General features: G+C 40.3%; 1 protein-coding gene across 1 annotated transcript in view; it reads left to right on the top strand.

Annotated features, from left to right (window-relative positions):
* The window catches only part of LOC103029580 (alpha-tectorin-like), a 172,082-nt gene that overhangs the window by 63,923 nt on the left and 88,910 nt on the right, over window positions 1–19,249 (top strand). The window contains exons 17-19 of the mRNA XM_049476096.1: window positions 324–368; window positions 1,750–1,818; window positions 3,252–3,314. Coding sequence (XP_049332053.1) covers window positions 324–368; window positions 1,750–1,818; window positions 3,252–3,314 — 177 coding nt within the window. The remainder of the gene's footprint in view (window positions 1–323; window positions 369–1,749; window positions 1,819–3,251; window positions 3,315–19,249) is intronic.

Below are 19,249 nucleotides of genomic sequence, written 5' to 3'. Positions count from 1 at the left end.
GTAGAGTGTTGGCCTGTGATCATGTTGGGGAGCTTACCCATTACATTTTCTATTACTTGAAAGGTAGAGTTCACCCTACACAAAAATCCTGTAAAAGTGCCCTTCAATGTGTTTTGTGTGCATTCACACATGATGATCGAAGATAATAAAGTGTTTTTGGAACCAACATAGCAACATATTGGTTTTAGCAACATGCAGATAATATGTACATCCTGTTAGAGCCATTACTCTACTGAGAGCAAATTTAAATAAAACAATGAACACTAGAGGACCTGCAAAAATATGTGATGTTGATTTAACATTTTATGTTGACATCTTTTCAGAAATACCACAAACTACTACGACTGAGCCGCCCACTATCACTACAGGTAAACTACTCTTTACTCTTTGAGACTGAAATTCTAAAAAACACAATTTAAATTGGACTGAATAAGAGTGATCTGGGGCGTTTTCTAGACTAGCGAGAATCTGCCAAAAAAGGCGTTACTGACAACACAAATTGCCGCTGATTGGTCTAAGATATTCAGTGTCAGGACGGGCTGTCTAAAACAGTCAGAGCTAGTTTAAAACTGGTTGAATGTGTTTTCAGTTAAATGTGCATCATTCTTTTCGTCCTGTAATGAGGCTTTGCTCGATCGTCCTAATGAAGAAAATGTCATTGATTGCAACCAACTGGAACATCTTACCAACCCCATGAAATGCTATAGCAACAACCCTAGAAACCATCATTAATCTAAGTATTTAGAAAACTAAAAACAGGTACCTCACATGCAAACCCTTTAGATCAGTTTTTTATGGTGGCCGAGAAAGCCCAACGCAGTGCAAATTGAAAAGCGCTGCAAAAGCACAAAACACATCCATCAAAATTACAACACAGGCGCAGCAAATAGAAAAACGCGCTGCAAATAGAAAAACGTGCTACAAATACAACCACAACACAACGGAAGTGAGTCACAACACAACGGAATTTTCCCGGTGGACCTTAAAAGATGCTGTACCAGCTAAGCTGCGTCTTCAGTAATGTCTCGGACTTCACTATGTGTACAAAGGACAATAAGTGGCAAACAAGGCGTAATAACTTACTTTTCAGAAGCTTGTTTGCCACTTATTGTCCTTTGTACACAGCTGGTACAGCATCTTTTAAGGTCCCCCGGGAAAATTCCGTTGTGTTGTGACTCACTTCTGTTGTGTTGTGGTTGTATTTGCAGCGCGTTTTTCTATTTGCAGCGTGTTTTTCTATTTGCTGCGCCTGTGTTGTAATTTTGATGGATCAATGCTGCGCTTTTAATTCCAACCCCATTCAAGTGAAAGCCTGTCCTGGAGATTACTACGTTTATGAGTTCGTCAGTCCAAATGGCTGTTCTTTAGCTTACTGTGCAGGTGTGTATTCTTACTGTTTAATATGATATTCAAACACTGTCATTATTTTATAACTTTCTCTTTTATATGTTTATTCAGTGTCAGAATCTTATTATGAAACCCCAAACACACAAATTGATATAATGAGTCATAAATCACTCCTGTTTTTTTTATTATTATGTCTTTGACTGAGTAAAAACAGTAATAAGCTATTACAGATCTAAAAGGCTCTCTGAATAAGCCCCAATTTACAGTAACTGAAAAAACACAGTGCTTCCAGTTTACTGCACTGACAACTAATTTAAATACAAAATAAAATAACCGCTAGAGGGCCTGCAGAAAGATTATGTTAGGTACTGTTGATTTAACTTTTAAAATGTTCCGTTACAGATGTTGGAAGTGAAACCACTACAGAAACACCTCAAACAACAACAACTGAGCCACTGCCTACCACTACAGGTAAACTACTGTTCTCTTTCTTCCAGTTCTAAATATAAATGTGTTGACTCCCTTAAATGAAATTTCTGTTACTGTGAATATTACAGTGAGTAAAACATGAACTGGTCTAAAGACCAACATCAGTGTTCAGAGCCCAGGCGCTTCTCATTCGAGATTGAACAAATCTTCCCAAGTCTTCTCTGAATCATTTGGGTGTTTACTGTACATGAGCTTTCTTAAGGCACTGTAGTGTCTCAGTCCATTACAGTGAAGTGTGTTACCAATCGTTGCTTGATGACTGGTTATCCAGCTCCTGTGAGATCATTAACAAGCTCCTCCATGCAAAACCTCTTTCTCAGACAGTGAGATATTGCATGGAGCTCCAGAGTGAGGGTGACTGTCTGTCATTATCTCACCAACAGTGGTCTCTTTCTCGTTTTGTAGCCTTCAAGAATCAACCAAAAAAAGGCGTTATAGCAGGGAACACAAGTTGCCGCTGATTTGTCTAAGATATTCAGAGGCAGAACTGTCTGTCCAAAACAGAAACAACTAGTTTAACACTCACACTCACACTTCTTTTTTCGCCTTTGCGTTGCTCGATCACCCTAATGAAAAAACTGCCAATGATAGCAACCAACTGGAACATCTTACCAACCCTTGAAATGCCATAGCAACAAACCTAGCAACCACCACAAATCGAATTATTTAAAAAAAAATAAAAACAGGTACCTCACATGCAAAACACAGTTTTTCCATCAGTAACCCAAGCACTGACCCCTGTGATAACTACAGCATACTGGATGAGCCCTGGAGAGCCACAGACAGCCCCAATTACTGGTGGGGTGTACACTGTGACCAATACATCAGCTGGAACGGCTGGTATCGTCTGCTGCATCAGGGCAATAACGTCCGAATGCCAGAGTCATGTGTTAATGAGAACATGTGTGGAACTCATGCCCCTCTCTGGCTGAATGGTCCTCATCCTCGACTGGAAGATGGAGTGGTCAGTCGGCAGGTCTGTGGGAGCTGGTACGGTGACTGCTGCGGTTTTAATTCCTACCCCATTCAAGTGAAAGCTTGTCCTGGAAATTACTACGTTTATGAGTTCGTCCGTCCAATTACCTGTCATTTAGCTTACTGTGCAGGTGTGTATACTTTATTGTTTTACATGATGTTCAGTCATTGTCTTTATTTTCTCCCTTTTTGTTTTAACCTCTGACTGCAGGGCCGTGGGTGACCATATCTGCTGTTTGTTACTGTCCTTTCCTATTAATAATATGTTTTATGATCTAACAATGTCCAACATTTATTGATGTTTTTATGGTGTGTCAGAAACTTCTACAATATATGGTGTTATAGCCATTACTTATCTGACAGAAAATTCCATCTACTAAATGAAAAACAAAAAGTCAGCATATAGACATTATGTTGATAGTAAAAATGTTTCATTGCAGATGTTGGCAGCATTACCCCGTCAGAAATAACTACTACAACTGAGCCACCCACTACCACTACAGGTAAAGAACTCCTCACATTCAACATTTTAGGCAAAATTATTATTGATTCATGAGCAGGCAGTACTCAGACAAATGCACATATGAGTAAAAAATGTATAATAAAAAGAGCATTCAGGATAGGCAGGGTTAATACCGGTAAACAGGAGCTAACGGGGAATAACATATCAAACACGAGAAACAGTCCAGGGTTCAAACACAGGCAATCAGCAATGAAGAGCAAGAAAGAAGAGTTGAGGTACACAGAAAAATGGTAAAAAAAATTATAATCAATTAGAGCACTGAAGAAACTTTTAATGCAGGACGAACCAAAACAATACTCATCACTGAGTGAGCGTTCTAAACAGCCTTTTATACAGAGTACTCCAGGTTATTAGAATTCCGGTGATTTCCTAGAAGTGCCTTGTGCAGAGTCATGTGATCATGTGAGTGTTGTCATGGTGAGGTGCATTCCGGAAAACATAGATCCGAGACTCAAGATGAAATATGCCTCTGTTTGGAGGGCCATGCAGCCCTAACACTTGAGAAGCCAGGCATCTTCTCAGTCTCAGCTTATAATGTAATATACTGTATAATTTTATAAACTGTCAGATTTAAAAAGGTTGATTTCCAAACACTGCACATTCCAACAAACAAATCATCTCCTCAAAGGCATCTTCTCAGCAGCAGGCTCTGAAAGGTGTGTTTAGATAGAGGGTAACATGAAAGCAGCAGTATTCACGTATCTGCTTCAGTCTACAAGAGAACAATGAGTTGTGATAAACACTTTTAAGAGGACAAGGTGAATATGCTGAAGAGGTCCAATCAAAGCACAGAATGCGGGCGAGAATTTTTTATTTTTTTACTAGACTTGAAAAGGCCTGTTTAGGCCTGAATGCTGTTATTTCTGCAAAAGAAGGATCCACAAAATATTGATGTAATTTTTTGTATCCCAAATTCATCCTGATTTTGTTTAAAGAATTATCGGACACTTTCTGTAAATCCTAAAGACTTCATTTCACTTCTCTTCTCATCTGTGTTCATCTGCTATATGAACTGAAATTGCTGATGTGAATAACCAATGATTTATAAAGGAAAATCAGCCTCAAATGGCAAGAAATGTGAACACCTTAACCTTGAACTGAGCAGTGGGCCCACACACACACATACACACACACACACTCAAACACACACACACTCAAACACACACACACTCAAACACACACACACACACACACACTTAAACACACACACACACACACACACACACTTAAAAACACACACACACACACACACACACACACACACTATAAGCCGGCATGTAACTTGTTAAAGCTCTGCAGGTCTGGGTAGATGCTAGTATGTGGTATGGTCCAGAAAATGTAAAACACTGACATCTTCACTCAAATACTGAAAATGTGAAATTCTGACCTCTAGCTAACCTGATGTTTTGGAGAAGCATGCAACATCTCAAGCATGTCCTGTGCCCTTCTCCCTCCACAGCCACTTAACTGAGAGTTTAGGTTAGGAAATGAATAAACATTGAAATATAAACGAGAGAATAAACAGAGTTTAAGATTTACAGTTTTTCCCAATGTTTAAATGCATTTCTAGAAACTTGGCTCAGTTTCTCAAAACTAAAAATGATTACAGTTTTTTCCCAAATGTTTACACAAAAAATGTGGAACTATGCACACAAATCCAAAAACATGAAGCTCATGTGTCACATTGTGACTCCAAACTGCTAAACTATAAACACAATTTTATATGTTCTCACTCAAATGTCATTCTAAATCACAGCTTTGCAAATCACTAAACACAAATTTCATCATTTAGAACACCTTGCTCACCTAAGAATCACTGATCTTCAAATATAAAACCCTTATTACCAAGTCTCACACAAGTTGCAGCTGTGTAAACTTAATTAGCAGAACGTTTCAATCATTTGTCAGAGTATAAAAGAGGCGTCAAGTGACTGATACTATGTTGTCATCTGGGATAATGTAAGTTTCCACTGGGCAGTTCTGGACAATGATTGGTTCTCTAAATTCACAGTTTGTTGTGCTGCACCTTCCACCATATTCCCCATTTCTCAATCCAATAGAGGACTTCTTTTCTGCATGGAGGTGGAAAGTGTACAAACGCAGACCCCACAAGCGTGTGGCTCTACTTCTGTAATGGAAGAGGCATGTGATGAAATCCACGCAGATGATTGCCAAAGATGGATTTGCCATGCAAGGCATTTTTCCCCCCGCTGTTTGGTGAGAGAGAATATGGCAGCTGATGTAGATGAGGTCTTCTTGCCTGACCGAGATCAGAGGTCTGATGAACAGTGATCTGTTTCTTTGCATTTTTGTGTCCTCTTTGTATGTGAATTTTCCTTATCATGTTTCTCATTGTGAAAATAGGTGAAAATTACAGTTTTGCAACATATTGCATACAGTAAATATAGCTTACATTTGAGTAGTACTGTAAATGGGGGGGTCCTACACCACACCAAATAAATAAAAACAACAGAAAGACAACATATTTCCATGGACTTGTATGCATTTGAATTTGTACAGTGGCCTCATGAAGTCAAAAACATAACCAAATACTTCTGATAATGGTGCTTTGAATTTATCTTGTCAGTGTTTATTTGATGCTCTGTGAGAGATAAGCATAAAATAGCTGTGTGTGTTGTTTTGGTGGAAGGAATCAGTTTTGCTGGAGATTTGTAGAGTTTTAACAAAGCAGTTAATAATTTGCAGTTTGTGTTTAGAGTTTTGAGAAATTGAGCCAAGTTTTATAGAAATGCGTTTAAACATTTGGGAAAAACTGTAACTGCTTTGTTGAAACTCCACAGATCTCTAGCAAAACTGATTCCTTCCAACAAAACAACACACACAGCTATTTATATGCTTATCTCTTGCAGAGCATCAAATAAACACTGACAAGATCAATTCAGATCACTATTATCAGAAGTATTTGTTTGTTATTCAAATATATTGGCTTTCTGTTTCTATTTATTTGCATATAGCATTTACAGTACGACATGTATATGCAACACAAATGTAAGCCATTTTTACTGTATGTTGTTTGCTGCAAAACTGTATTTTTTATGTAAGTACAATGAGAAACATGATGAGGAAAATCAGTTCACATACAAAGAGGTAACAAAAAAGTATTTATTGCAAAATGCAAGGAAAAAGATCACTGTTCATCAGACCTCTGATCTCGGTCAGGCCAGAGGACCTCATTTCACCTGTTGCTCCATCATCTCGCATAACCTGTATCACTTGATCACACTGTGTCACTTGAGGCCTCTTTTACACTCTGACAAATGATTGAACCGTTTTTCTGTTTGCATGGGTGCAACTTGTATGAGACTACTTGGTAATTAGGGTTTTGTATTTAAAGGTCAGTGATTCTTAGGTGACCAAGGTGTACTAAATGATGCAATTTGTGTTTAGCTATTTGCAAAGCTGTGATTTAGAATGATATTTGAGTTAAAACATACAGAATTGTTTTTAGAGTTTAGCAGTGTTCACACGTGAGCTTCATGTTTTTGGATTTGTGTGCATAGTTCCACATTTTTTGTGTAAACATTTGGGAAAAACTGTAACAATAACCAGAATAAAGAACAATCAGCTGCTGACGCACTTTCACAGCGTAAACTCACAGGTCAGAATCCTCTGTGCCGTGCGATTAAGATATCAACGTGCCCAAGTCACACCTGGCTTTTAGGGGGAATGACAACTGGCACACTGATTGGTTTATTTTATGTTAATTAAGAGTATTAGTACATGCCTTTTTTCCCATTTTAAGCTAGGGTTAGACACCAAAGACACACCTATATGCCCTAAATCAAGCTGTGTGATGCGCAATTAACCAGCGCACTATAGATGGCTGTAATAGGGCCTATAAAGTTCATATGTAAAGCCAAGATGCTGCAAAATTTTAAGCTATATACTGTATATATATATTTGTCTCCTCAAACCAACAATCAGCAGGCATGGCTGAAGAGGAAATGGTGTGGGGGAATAGATTTAATTAAATGTTTGATGTTATCTTTTATTCAGAGATGCCGACCACGACTGCTCCATTGAACACTAGCACAGGTATGCCTGGTTACACATCACCCCCACCAAACACACACACAAACACATATTTTTTTATTTTCTCATTGTAGTTATTGTAGTATGGTTTGAAATTGCAAGTTTTTTTTTTTTTTAACATATATTCATATTCAATTTAAAATATTAGATATTTTATTTAACATTTGTACATACATATATTCTATTTACTTTACATGCATTATTAGTCTACTATTTGACAATGGAACTCTATAATTTATTATTAGGTTTATTATTCACCTAACGTAACATCACCAGTGTTCTCTGTGTTAAATTAGTTTTTGACTGGAATCCCACCATTAGAAAAACAGGACACTTGTGTATCTAAAAGGAATTTCTAGCGTAGAAGAACGGGGCAAAGAGCCTAAAAGCGGAGAGGGTGCTTATTTCTAGCGCAGAAAAACAGGGCAAAAGAGTCTAAAAGCGGAGAGGGTGCGCATTTCTAACGCAGAAAAACGGGGCAAAGAGCCTAAAAGCAGAGAGAGTGCACATTTCTAGCGCAGAAGAACGGGGAAAAGAGTCTAAAAGCGGAGAGGGTGTGCATTTCTAGCGCAGAAGAACGAGGCAAAGAGTCTAAAAGCGGAGAGAGTGCACATTTCTAGCGCAGAAAAACGGGGTAAAAGAGTCTAAAAGTTGCCGTAATTAAGGAGTTTTATATTAAGAGACATCATGAGATTAAACATCAATTTAAAAAATCTTAGTTTACACAACACTGTCAAAGATAAACATGTGTATGTGACACCCCTGATCTAGATGGAGGATTAAAGACTCTGAAGCTTCTGTTTCTCTTTTAATTACAGTATCTATTGTGTCCGTTAGGTCCTTTCTATCCATTTGGAGTTGGGGATATAGAGAACGCTCGAATTGATGATGGAAGTTCACCAGCTATATCTCTTCTACAGCCCTTTACATTCTTTGGCACAACATACGATCAAGTTTATGTAAGTCAGCCTAAATCCCAACGTCTTGAAAACATTTTGCAGTTTTATATTTTATCATAATTATCTTAATTTATAATAATATATACATATAAATACAGGTTTTACAATGCATTGCAGTTACTTCTCCAGATGCCAGATACTGTATTAAACTCAGAGAACATTTACTTGTTGGTTTGTTTTAGAGCTAACATGTCTATATGAGGATGAGGTTGATGGAACTTAAAAAAAAAAATAAGCGAAATGCAGATTTGGGGGCTGAGCTGAGAAAGTGTGGAAGCAGGAATGTCAGACCAGTGTAGATTAGTAACCTAGCTCTTAGGTGTTGAAATTTGCCATTTTTGTGTAAATAAACGTGAGTAGGTGAGAGAGTAGAGTATAGGAGAAGGCAACAAGCTGAGACCTATGTATAACCCCAATTGTTATGTGCAGGAATGCAACTATGGGAGTTGGGAGTTACAATCATGCAAACAAAGTTTAAATACAGAAAGTATGAGTCACTGGTGCAGAGAGTCAGTTTTTGGACATAGCTGAGAGGGAGTTTTCCAAGTGTGGCGCACATGACATGAGTCTTCTGGGAGAAGCAGATCATGAGAATCGTAGTCCAGATTGATCTGTCTATCTGCACCAACAAACTAACATCCATCTATACTAACATCTGTCTATTTTGCATTGCACAAGCATTCAATCTTCTCAAAATCTGTTTAATTTAAATTAGAAATGGCAGTTTTGATCTGTCATTACTATCCTTTAATTAACTTAAGTGATATTATTTGCATGTAACCAAAACAATAAAAATACTATTTTTGTGGGTAATTTTACTAATTTACTATTTTGTGGGTAAGTAATTTAGTTGATGTGTTTTAAGTTTAATCAGGTGTAAAATATCATCTTAAAAAGGTCAATTCTATCAGGAATCTGTACTGCTTGAAAAAATGCAGACCATAAGCATAGTCAAACCAACCTGAAGAAGAACAACTGGGAATAGTTCTACATAAAGAATAACTGAAAATCCTTCCAATCTGTGAACAAAGCTTTTAGAATCTCACACATTTGCAGTAAATAGTTGCTCTACCATAAAAATAGCTAATATTAGTCTTAAAAAGTAGAGTAGTAAAGTAGAATTGCTTGTGATAAAAAATACTAGGAGGAGCTGTCTGTGAGAGTATGATTTGCATTGTATTGTACGTTATACATTGTATTTCTTTGTATTTATATTAATTTCAATCCTGAAATCTTTTTTTATTTCAAGCAATTTATGTGTCAGTGATTTTTTTTTCTTTTTCTGTAGGTCAACAATAATGGAGACTTAACTTTTGATCAGGCATTGTACAGCTTCATCCCCTATCAGTTTCCTGCTAACGCTGGACGAGACATCATTGCTCCATTCTGGACAGACATTTACAATTATTACAATGGAATCATCTCATACCAGCAATACACATCTGGCAGTGTTCTCACTCAGGCTACCCAGGACATTAACCAGTATTTCCCTCAGATTCATTTTATTGCCACTTGGGTCTTTGTTGCAACGTGGGACAGAGTAGGATACTGTTGCTCTAACTTAGGCGAAGTAAGAAAATCGCTTTTTTTCAAGTTTCCTTTACTTAATCTCTTCTTTTCATTTTTTACATATCCAGCATTACCTTAAACAGCTTTAAGTTCACTTCTTATCTTATCTTAAACATTTTTTCAGGAAACATCATTCCAAGTAGTCTTGATTTCAGATGGACAGCTGTCTTTCGTTCTAATGAACTATGGTCAAATTGCTCCAACAGGCCGGGCTGTACAGGTAGGAATTACTTATTTGTTACACGATGTTCAATATTTTATTAAGGAATTATTAAATTATTAAATTTGGGGGCACCGAGTGGTCCAGCGGTCTAAAGCGCTGATAACATCAAGCTGCTGGCGCTCAGAGGGAGCAAAATTGGCCCTGCTCCCTCTTGGTGGGCAAATGGTACTCTCTCCCCACATCACTCCTGGGGTGATGTCGACAGCACAGGGCGTCTGTGAGCTGATGTACCAGAGCCGAGTCGCTGCGCTTTCCTCCAAGCACGCTGGCTGCTCGGCAATGCTGCATCAGCAGCAGCTCGAAAAGAAGTGGTGGCTGACTTCACACAAATCGGAGGAAGCATGTGTTAGTCTTCACCCTCCTTGTGTGTTGGGGCATTACTAGTGATAGGGGGAGTCCTAGTGAGTGGGTTGAGTAATTGGCCGTGTAAATTGAGGAGAAAATGGGAAAAATTAGAAATAAAATTATTAAAAATATATATATATTAAATTTGTATTGTCTAATTTTGATTGCTAGGCTGGTTATGACACAAGTGACTCCAGCTACTATTTCTCAATCCCCGGATCATTTCAACACAACTACAACAACGACTTCACATACACAAGCAATGTGAATGTCACGGGCAGATGGGCTTTTCGTGTAGATCACGGTTCACGAACATGTCAGTTTAATGGTAATGTCACTTCAAGCTAAAGAAAACAATACCTGCTTTTGAGAATCGGTATCAGTACCATAGTAACACTATTAAATGTATCTCATGTAACTTTCTCTCAGGCAACACTGTACCTCAGGGAACCAGTTTCTGGACAGATTCCTCATGCTGGGAGAGATGCACCTGCACTCGCAGGGGTCTCCAGTGCAGCTCACAGCCTTGCACATACTCTCAAGCCTGCCGGCCTGCTGCCTTGGAGTACAGCTGCCAAAATGTTCAACGCCAAACCTGCACCATCTCTGGAGACCCTCACTACTATACCTTTGACAATCAGATCTTCCACTTTCAAGGGACCTGCTCCTATGTCCTGTCTGAGGTACACAAACATTTATTTTATTGGTGTGGAATTTGTGGTCAGCATTTGAAAGAGAATCTGAAGTCTTGAACCTGTCTGATTTTGAAATTTCTGTACAGGCTTGTGGGGATGGGTTGCCATACTATCGAATTGAAGGGAAAAATGAGCACAGGGGCAGCACACGTGTATCATGGACACGCTTAGTCCGAGTGTTTGTCTATGATGAAGAACTGGAATTGGTGAAAGATCATCAATATGAGGCCAAGGTAAGTGTCACTGAGGTAGTTCATTAAAGTTTATTTTAATGAAGTCCTTTCTGTGATTGTTTTTTTTTTTGTCTGTTTAGGTCAATGGCAGTTTTGCATCAACACCTTTCAGCCTCCGGAATGGCTCCATTCAAGTCTACCAGTCAGGTTTTTCAGTGGCCATCAGTACAGATTTTGGCTTGGTTGTCACATATGATGCATATTCCTACGTGACCATCAGTGTGCCTTTTGACTACCAGAATGCAACCTGTGGCCTATGTGGCAATTTCAACCACCACCCAGAGGATGACTTCCGAACACCTTCAGGAGAAGTCTTGAGTTCTGATACAGACTTTGCAAATTCTTGGACAGCAACAGGGGACACAGATCCTGGCTGCCAGAATACCTGCTCAGGCTTGACTTGTGCTGCTTGTACCGAAGCTCAGAGGAGCCTCTACAGTAATTCAGACTACTGTGGAATCCTGGGAGATCCTGCTGGTCCTTTTAGCTCTTGCCACTCAAGACTGTCGCCCCAGACCTTTATGGAGAACTGCATCTATGATCTTTGTGTGGGAGGAGGATACCAGCCAATCCTATGCCAGGCACTCAATGTGTATTCTGCTCAATGCCAGCAGCAAGGTGTTCAGCTTGGCCTTTGGAGGAGACAAGGATTCTGTGGTAGGAGTCAAAAGAGATCTTTACTGATTTTACTAATAATAAAAGGTGGAAGAGCAAACTAAACTAAACTAAACTATTTTCTTTCTGTTTACTTTCAGAAATCTCATGTCCCAGGAACAGCCACTTTGAGTCTAGTGGAACAAGCTGCCCTGCAACCTGCAGTAACCCCACTGCTCCCGTAAACTGCCCTTTGCCGAACCAGGAGAGCTGCATCTGTGACGCAGGATATGTCCTAAGTGCTGGAGAATGTGTATCTCAAGCCAACTGTGGCTGCACTTTTGAAGGGCTCTACTATGCCAGTGGTCAGTCAGTGATATTGGATGAGGACTGTGGGAGGCAGTGTTCCTGCAACAGTGGAGTAATGAGCTGCCAAAACTACCAGTGTGGTCCACAAGAGATGTGTGCACTCCATAATGGTGTGAGAGGCTGCAGACCAATAGGTTATTCCACCTGCTGGGTTGAAGGACCAGGCTTCTATCACACATATGATGGACTGATGTTCAGCTACCCAGGAGCCTGTGAACTGACCCTCAGCAGGGTGATGGGACTTTCTCCACTCCCTAACTTTGCAGTAACAATTCAGAAACAGCCCTCAGGCCATCAGGGCTTTTCCAGAGTGCTGACATTTGAGGCAGAGGGAACTCAGGTTTCTATGAAGATGGAAGAAGGAGGAACAGCAACTGTAAGCTCATCTATTAAGTTATTTTTGAAATTGCCTTCGGGAAGTGCTATCTTATCTTACCTTATCTTATTTCCAATCACATTACAGTGCATATCTACATTGTAAACAAGGTTGAGTTTTAGATTAAATAAAGGTTGAAATTCTTTTTCAGGTGGATGGTCAGGAAGTTGCTCTGCCATTTAGCGTTGGCAGCGGTCGAATCCATATCTACCACAGCAGTGTGAAGGGCATAATCATGGAAACCACTTTTGGTGTAACTGTACGAGCTGACTGGCCACACCTCATCCGAATCACTGCCCCCAGTACCTACAATGGCACACTTGGAGGACTGTGTGGGAATTTCAATGAATACCTTGAAGATGAATTCCTCAGTCCCGATGGAGTCTTGCTGAATGACTCGCGAACATTTGGGGATAGCTGGCGAGATGGGTCCCTCTCAGCCCACTGTGAAGAATCCACTGATATCTGGCAAAAAGGGTATTATCAGGACAGCAACCAGTTCAGGATGCATTGCAGCATACTTTCCTCACCATCTGGACCATTCGCTCAATGCCACAGCAGTCTGGATCCCTCGGCGAAGGTAGAGGATTGTATCAGTTCCCTGCAACAGACAGAGGGTGCAAAGGAAGCCCTGTGTGAGGCCCTGCGAGGGTATGCTGTGCTTTGCCAGCAAAATGGCATTGTTTTGCAAGAATGGAGAAACATCACTGACTGTGGTGAGTGCTGAAGAAAACATTTTAGTAGCTTTATCATTTTATAAAGTATTTTTAAATACAGTAATTTTCTTATATATATAACAATTTTCAAACACCAACCAGCACCTTGCTTCTTGTTCCTTATTCTCCTAAAGAGTTCCCCTGCCCAACCAACAGTCATTATGAGCTGTGTGGAACTTCCTGCCCAGCAGCCTGCCCTAGTCTCTCATTCCCCTATCTGTGCACCCAACACTGCCAGGAAGGGTGCCAGTGTGATGATGGGCTTCTTCTGAGTGGAGACCACTGTGTGCCACCCATTGGCTGTGGCTGTCTGCATGAAGGGCGCTATAGGCAGGGTGGGGAGCGTTTCTGGCACGGTGAGCAGTGCCAGTCCCTATGCATCTGTGATGGGACCACAGGTTTTGTCCGCTGCAACCCATCATCTTGCAGTGAGCAGGAAACCTGTCGTATTGTCGGAGGAGAATATGGCTGCCACCCTCAACCCCGTGCCACATGTTCTGCATCAGGGGATCCCCATTACACCTCTTTTGATGGACGTAATTTTGACTTCCAGGGCACCTGCAGATATATCTTGTCAACTGTCTGCAGTGACAATCAAGATCTACCATTTTTCCAGGTTGTTGCAAAAAATGAAGCATGGAATGGGCTCCCAGTCTCAATCACTGTTGAAGTTTCTGTTAATGTCTCAGGACACCTGGTTCTGGTCTCACGTAACAAGCGTGGCATTGCTGTGGTAAGCATCAAAGTTAAACCCTTTAATATTAACAACTTTTAAGAGGAATGTATATAATAATTCTTGTTCTTTTCTCTTAGATTGACAGTGAGACTAAGAATCTTCCAGTCCTCCTGGATTCTGGTAGTGTCTCTGTTTACTCCAGTGGGCAGAACACATTCATTACAACTGACTTTGGCCTAAGTGTGAGTTACGATGGCTCTTGGGTAGTGCGCGTCACTGTTCCAGCTAATTACAGTGGAGCAACCTGTGGCCTGTGTGGTAACTTTAATGGCCAGACAAATGATGATTTCCGAATTCGCTCAGGTGAACTGGTTTCTTCAGCTTCTCAGTTTGGAGCTGACTGGAAGGTCGGGAATGATACTTCATGCGATGATGAATGTGGAGACTCCTGTGCACGATGCCAAAACCCAGTGTCAGCACGGTCTCAGTGTGAGATTCTCAGGGACAGACAGGGTCCTGTAAGTTTCTGTCATTCCTACGTGGACCCCGAGGCCTACTTTAACGATTGTGCTTTCGACTTATGCCTCTCGGAGTACCAACATGATGTACTGTGTCGATCTATTCAAACCTATGTGAGTGCCTGCCAGTCTGCCAATGCTCCAGTCTTGCCCTGGAGGCAGAACACAACCTGCCGTAAGTGACTTACTTAAATATGACCTAAATGATGGAAGAACATAGATTTGAGGTATTAGATGGAGATAGTGGAGTTTTAATTAGGAGGGAATCAGGAGGGACACTCATGAAAATAATCCTTACTTTTGGACTTCAAATATGATATTGCAATGCACACTAGATTACCCCCACAAAAAAAAGATAATAATTGTGTAGCTAATGTAACGTGCCTGTGTGTTCCTTACAGGCATGGACTGTCCCATGAACAGCCACTATGAACTTTGTGGCACAGACTGTGAGCATACCTGTGCTAGTAGCATTGATTCTGTATGCGAGCATGCCTGTTCAGAGGGCTGCTTCTGTAATGAAGGCTTTGTGAGAAGTGGGGGCTTCTGTATCCCAGTGGAACAATGTGGCTGCCTCTACAATGGATTTTATTTCAATGTGAGTTCCCAATGGCTATATATCCATCTATCAAAATACACAACCTCAATAATTCAGTTTAAAAAGTTAGACATTGTTGGTGTTATCATAAAACTAATTACTGTCATTTGCACTTGCCTTTTAAAGATAGGTGAGAAGTTCTGGAACCAAGAATGTTCACAACACTGTGAGTGTTTTGCTCCCAATGACCTGCGCTGCTCCTCCATCTCCTGCTCTCCCACCCAGGAGTGTATGGTCAAGAATGGCCAACGCGGCTGCTACAGCACAATGTCCTCATGCATGGTGTGGGGTGATCCCCATTACCTTACCTTTGATGGAGCTGTAACCACCTTCCAGGCAAGAATAGAGATTTTAAACTTTTTAAATATTTTTTTCTTTTGAAATAATGTAACATATGTTCATATATTATTGATCCTTTCCAGGGCACTTGCTCATATGAGATATCTAAGACCTGTGGCAATCTCTTAGACAACGGCCTGGAGTTTCTTGTAGTGGCGACCAACATGCACCGTGAGAACAAGGATGTGTCCTTTGCCTCTGTAGTGGACATATGGCTTTCTAAAGGGGGACAGCGTTCACAGGTTACTATCGGACAGAACAAGAGAGTGAAGGTACAGGCATTTCCTGTTTTGATCAGGAGTGGGGAAAAGTTCCTGTTTTTTCTTCTTTTTCTTCTTTCTTTCTTAAATTTCTTTTTTTTCTCTGCAGGTTGATGGGACAGACATTGACTCATCTGCTTTTGAAATCGGCCAACTTGCAGAATTTCATCAGGAGAATGATTTTGTGGTTGTAAATGCATCCAGTGAGTTGATGGTCTACTTTGATGGTCGTTTTACACTTTTGGTGAGACTGGACGAAAGCTTTCACGGATCTGTATGTGGAATGTGTGGAAACAATAACGGAGACGCTGCAGATGACAAAGCTATGCCCAGTGGAGCTCTTGCACCCAGTGACGATGAATTTGGCAACAGTTGGAGATCAGAAATCAGCACCCAAGGGTATTTATCTCTGTTGTATATAGTAATTAAAAAAGAAATTTAAAATACATTATAATGGACACACAAGCAGGTAAAAGAGCTGAAGATGACAAATCAGAATTCCATCAGTTTGTTTTGTAAATATGAGATTAATTAAATAGAGTTGACATTAGAAGTAAGTTAAATGGCCAGTATACCCCCTGATGTTTGGTGACTCCACCCTCAGGTCAAATTTTAAAAATGCTAAAAAAGGAAGAAGTCGTTGATGTATGGGTTTAGAGGACAGGAGGGAGAACTTCACTGATTGACTGATATGCATATAGTGTCATCGCACCAAAGTACATGGAAACTTAACCCACTCCTATAGCACAGTTAAACCTGGTGGAAATGACCACAGTAAAAGGAAAGGTTAATGATAAAATTTAAGCAGTTTCATTACTTCAAAGGAAAACATTTTAGCTATTCATGGAAAAAATATGGTTTAGGGTTTAGTGGCTCTTTAATAGTTTTTTTTTAGCTCAACTTTACTTTTTTACACCATCACTGATTGTACTGTGTTCTTTCCAGGTGTGGAGCTATTGATCAGAGATATGATGTGAACGACTGCCCCTTCACACAGGAGTACTCTGAAGTCTGCAGCATCATCACCAACACCAGCGGACCTTTCCAGCACTGTCATTTCCATGTCAACCCCATGGTTTACTTCAGGTCCTGTGTGTATGATCTATGTGTCTACACATCAGCCAATGGCATGCTGTGTTCAGCTCTGGAGGCCTATGAGGTTGCTTGCACTACAATGGGTCTGGAGATCTCAGAGTGGCGCTCTGATCTAGGCTGCTGTAAGTCAGCTATTTTTATGGATCTCTCTCATTTAGATTATCTGGGTTAAATGTGAAGTGTTTTACTGATTTATTATATGATTGTTTGGTGATTTTTGTATATTATTTCCATTTTTCTTCCTTCAGCATACACGGACCCTTGTGCAGAGCTGGAATGCACAGCAGACGAGTGGTGTGGAGAGAAAGATAACATCTATGGCTGCTTCTGTAACGAGAACCATCCTAGACCAAAGAAGGAGTCTTATGGTACGAAGATATTTTAGGGCATTGGCATCAACAGACTCTCATTGCCCCTTTACTGCCTGTTTCATCTTTCCATTCTCTCTCTTTTGTTCCAGACTCCAAAGAAGAGTGTGAGAGCAGCTCTGGCACCATGTCTCTGTCCCGCTGTCAGCTCTTTGAAGCTGGTTTCTCTGCTGACGTCCTGCACCTGAGTGACCCCAACTGCACAGGGACAATCCAGAACGGCAGACTGGTCTTCTCCTTTGATAACGATGCAAACATCTGTGGGACAAATCTTGTGGTACAGTAAACAATAATGACACTGATTGAGTTTTTTACAGTTTATTAAGCAGCTGTAAACACGCCCTTTGTAGTTATTTAAATGTAAAGACAACAGTTTTAGCATAAGGTTGTGCACTGCATTCAAAAATATTAAATAATCAGTGCAAAAAAAGTAAATTTTTGCATCTTGTTTCAGTTTCTGTAACATTTACGTGCAGTAAGTGATATGGGGACCAGAAACCTGTCACAAAGGTAAAATTCACAAAGCTAAGTCTGTTCTTGAACAAGTTAGAGGACTGTTTCAAGGCAGGCTTGCATGGCTTTAGACCCAGATGCCCCTGGGTCAGTCGGCGCATATATTATACATTTTGGGATTTAATTAACACAGGTCTGCAATTAATTAAGAAACAAGCAGTCATGCCATGTTTGGTTAGGATTTTCTTAGGGATACCCACTCCTAATTAGGATAGTCAGGAGAGCCTTAAGTAAGACTCCACCAGCTACATGGTGGGTGATTAATGGGCAACAGCAAAAATTAGTTAAGTTGGCCTGAGCTGTGGTATGAAGAATCTGTCTGACTTAACGTAACGCACAGTTGGTGTAACAGGAACAACATAATGTAAAACAAATGAAAAAAAAGACTAATTTCTGTGGTTTAGTTTCGGTCCAAATACCTGAGACATATGTATGGAAATACATTGACTCAGTAAATTCCAGTAAGGACTTTATTAGCAAAAGGGGACTAACCAAAGCTGAACAAAAAAAAGAGACAGGTCTGCAACCTAAACTGCAGCCTCAACTGGAATTCCCAATTTTAAAATAATGGTCCACGCTTTATATACCAACAGTCCCTTCCCTGTGTCTTAGAACTTCCTGAAACTATTGTGATTTATGTGTGAAGCTACATGACCAATTTTTGAATTTCTGAATTTACAATATCTACAGGCCAATGGTACACACTTCATCTATGAGAACACTATCCAGGGAGGAGCAGACTCAGCAAGAGGATCCATCCACAGAAAGAAATATCTAGAACTGCAGTTCTCCTGCATTTATCAGATCAGCCAGACCCTCTCCATGGACACAGAATTGACCCCTCTGCAGAGGTAGGGGAGCTGTGGCCCGCGTTCTTAAAAACCTTCATTAATATTCTACTAATTTAAACTGATTAATAGCTTAGATTGATGTATTAAAATAAAGCTTAGGAGACTTGATAATATTGCTGCTGTGTTTTTTAAATGTATACAGCGTCGTGCGCAAGAGGCTTTCAGGTCAGGGGATGTACCAGGTCAGGATCATTCCCTATCAGGATGCTGCCCTCTCCCAACCTTACAACGGCAGTGTGAAGATAGTGGTGGACGAGAGGATCTATGTGGGAGTGTTTGTTCAGGGGGTGGACAGTCGTCAGATTGCCACAGTGATAGACTCATGTTGGGCCACTCCTGAGAATGACCAGAACCATGCTGTCCGCTGGGATCTCATCACTAACAGGTCAGAGATTTTTACTTTCTTTGACTGTCCTGTTGATGTGCGCTCTTTACAGACATCATTCTACATTTAATTATTTAATTTAATACTTTAATTGTTTAATTAAAATCTTGAACTTTTAAAAGATGCTACTGGTTTCAGTGTGGCCAGTGGACCTAGGTACAGCCTTAGTCACCACTAATA

Source organism: Astyanax mexicanus, chromosome 3, assembly GCF_023375975.1.
Source record: "Astyanax mexicanus isolate ESR-SI-001 chromosome 3, AstMex3_surface, whole genome shotgun sequence".
Lineage (NCBI taxonomy): Eukaryota > Metazoa > Chordata > Actinopteri > Characiformes > Acestrorhamphidae > Astyanax > Astyanax mexicanus.
The sequence above is the reverse complement of the archived record's forward strand: the minus strand, read 5'-3'. Positions and strand labels throughout refer to the sequence as shown.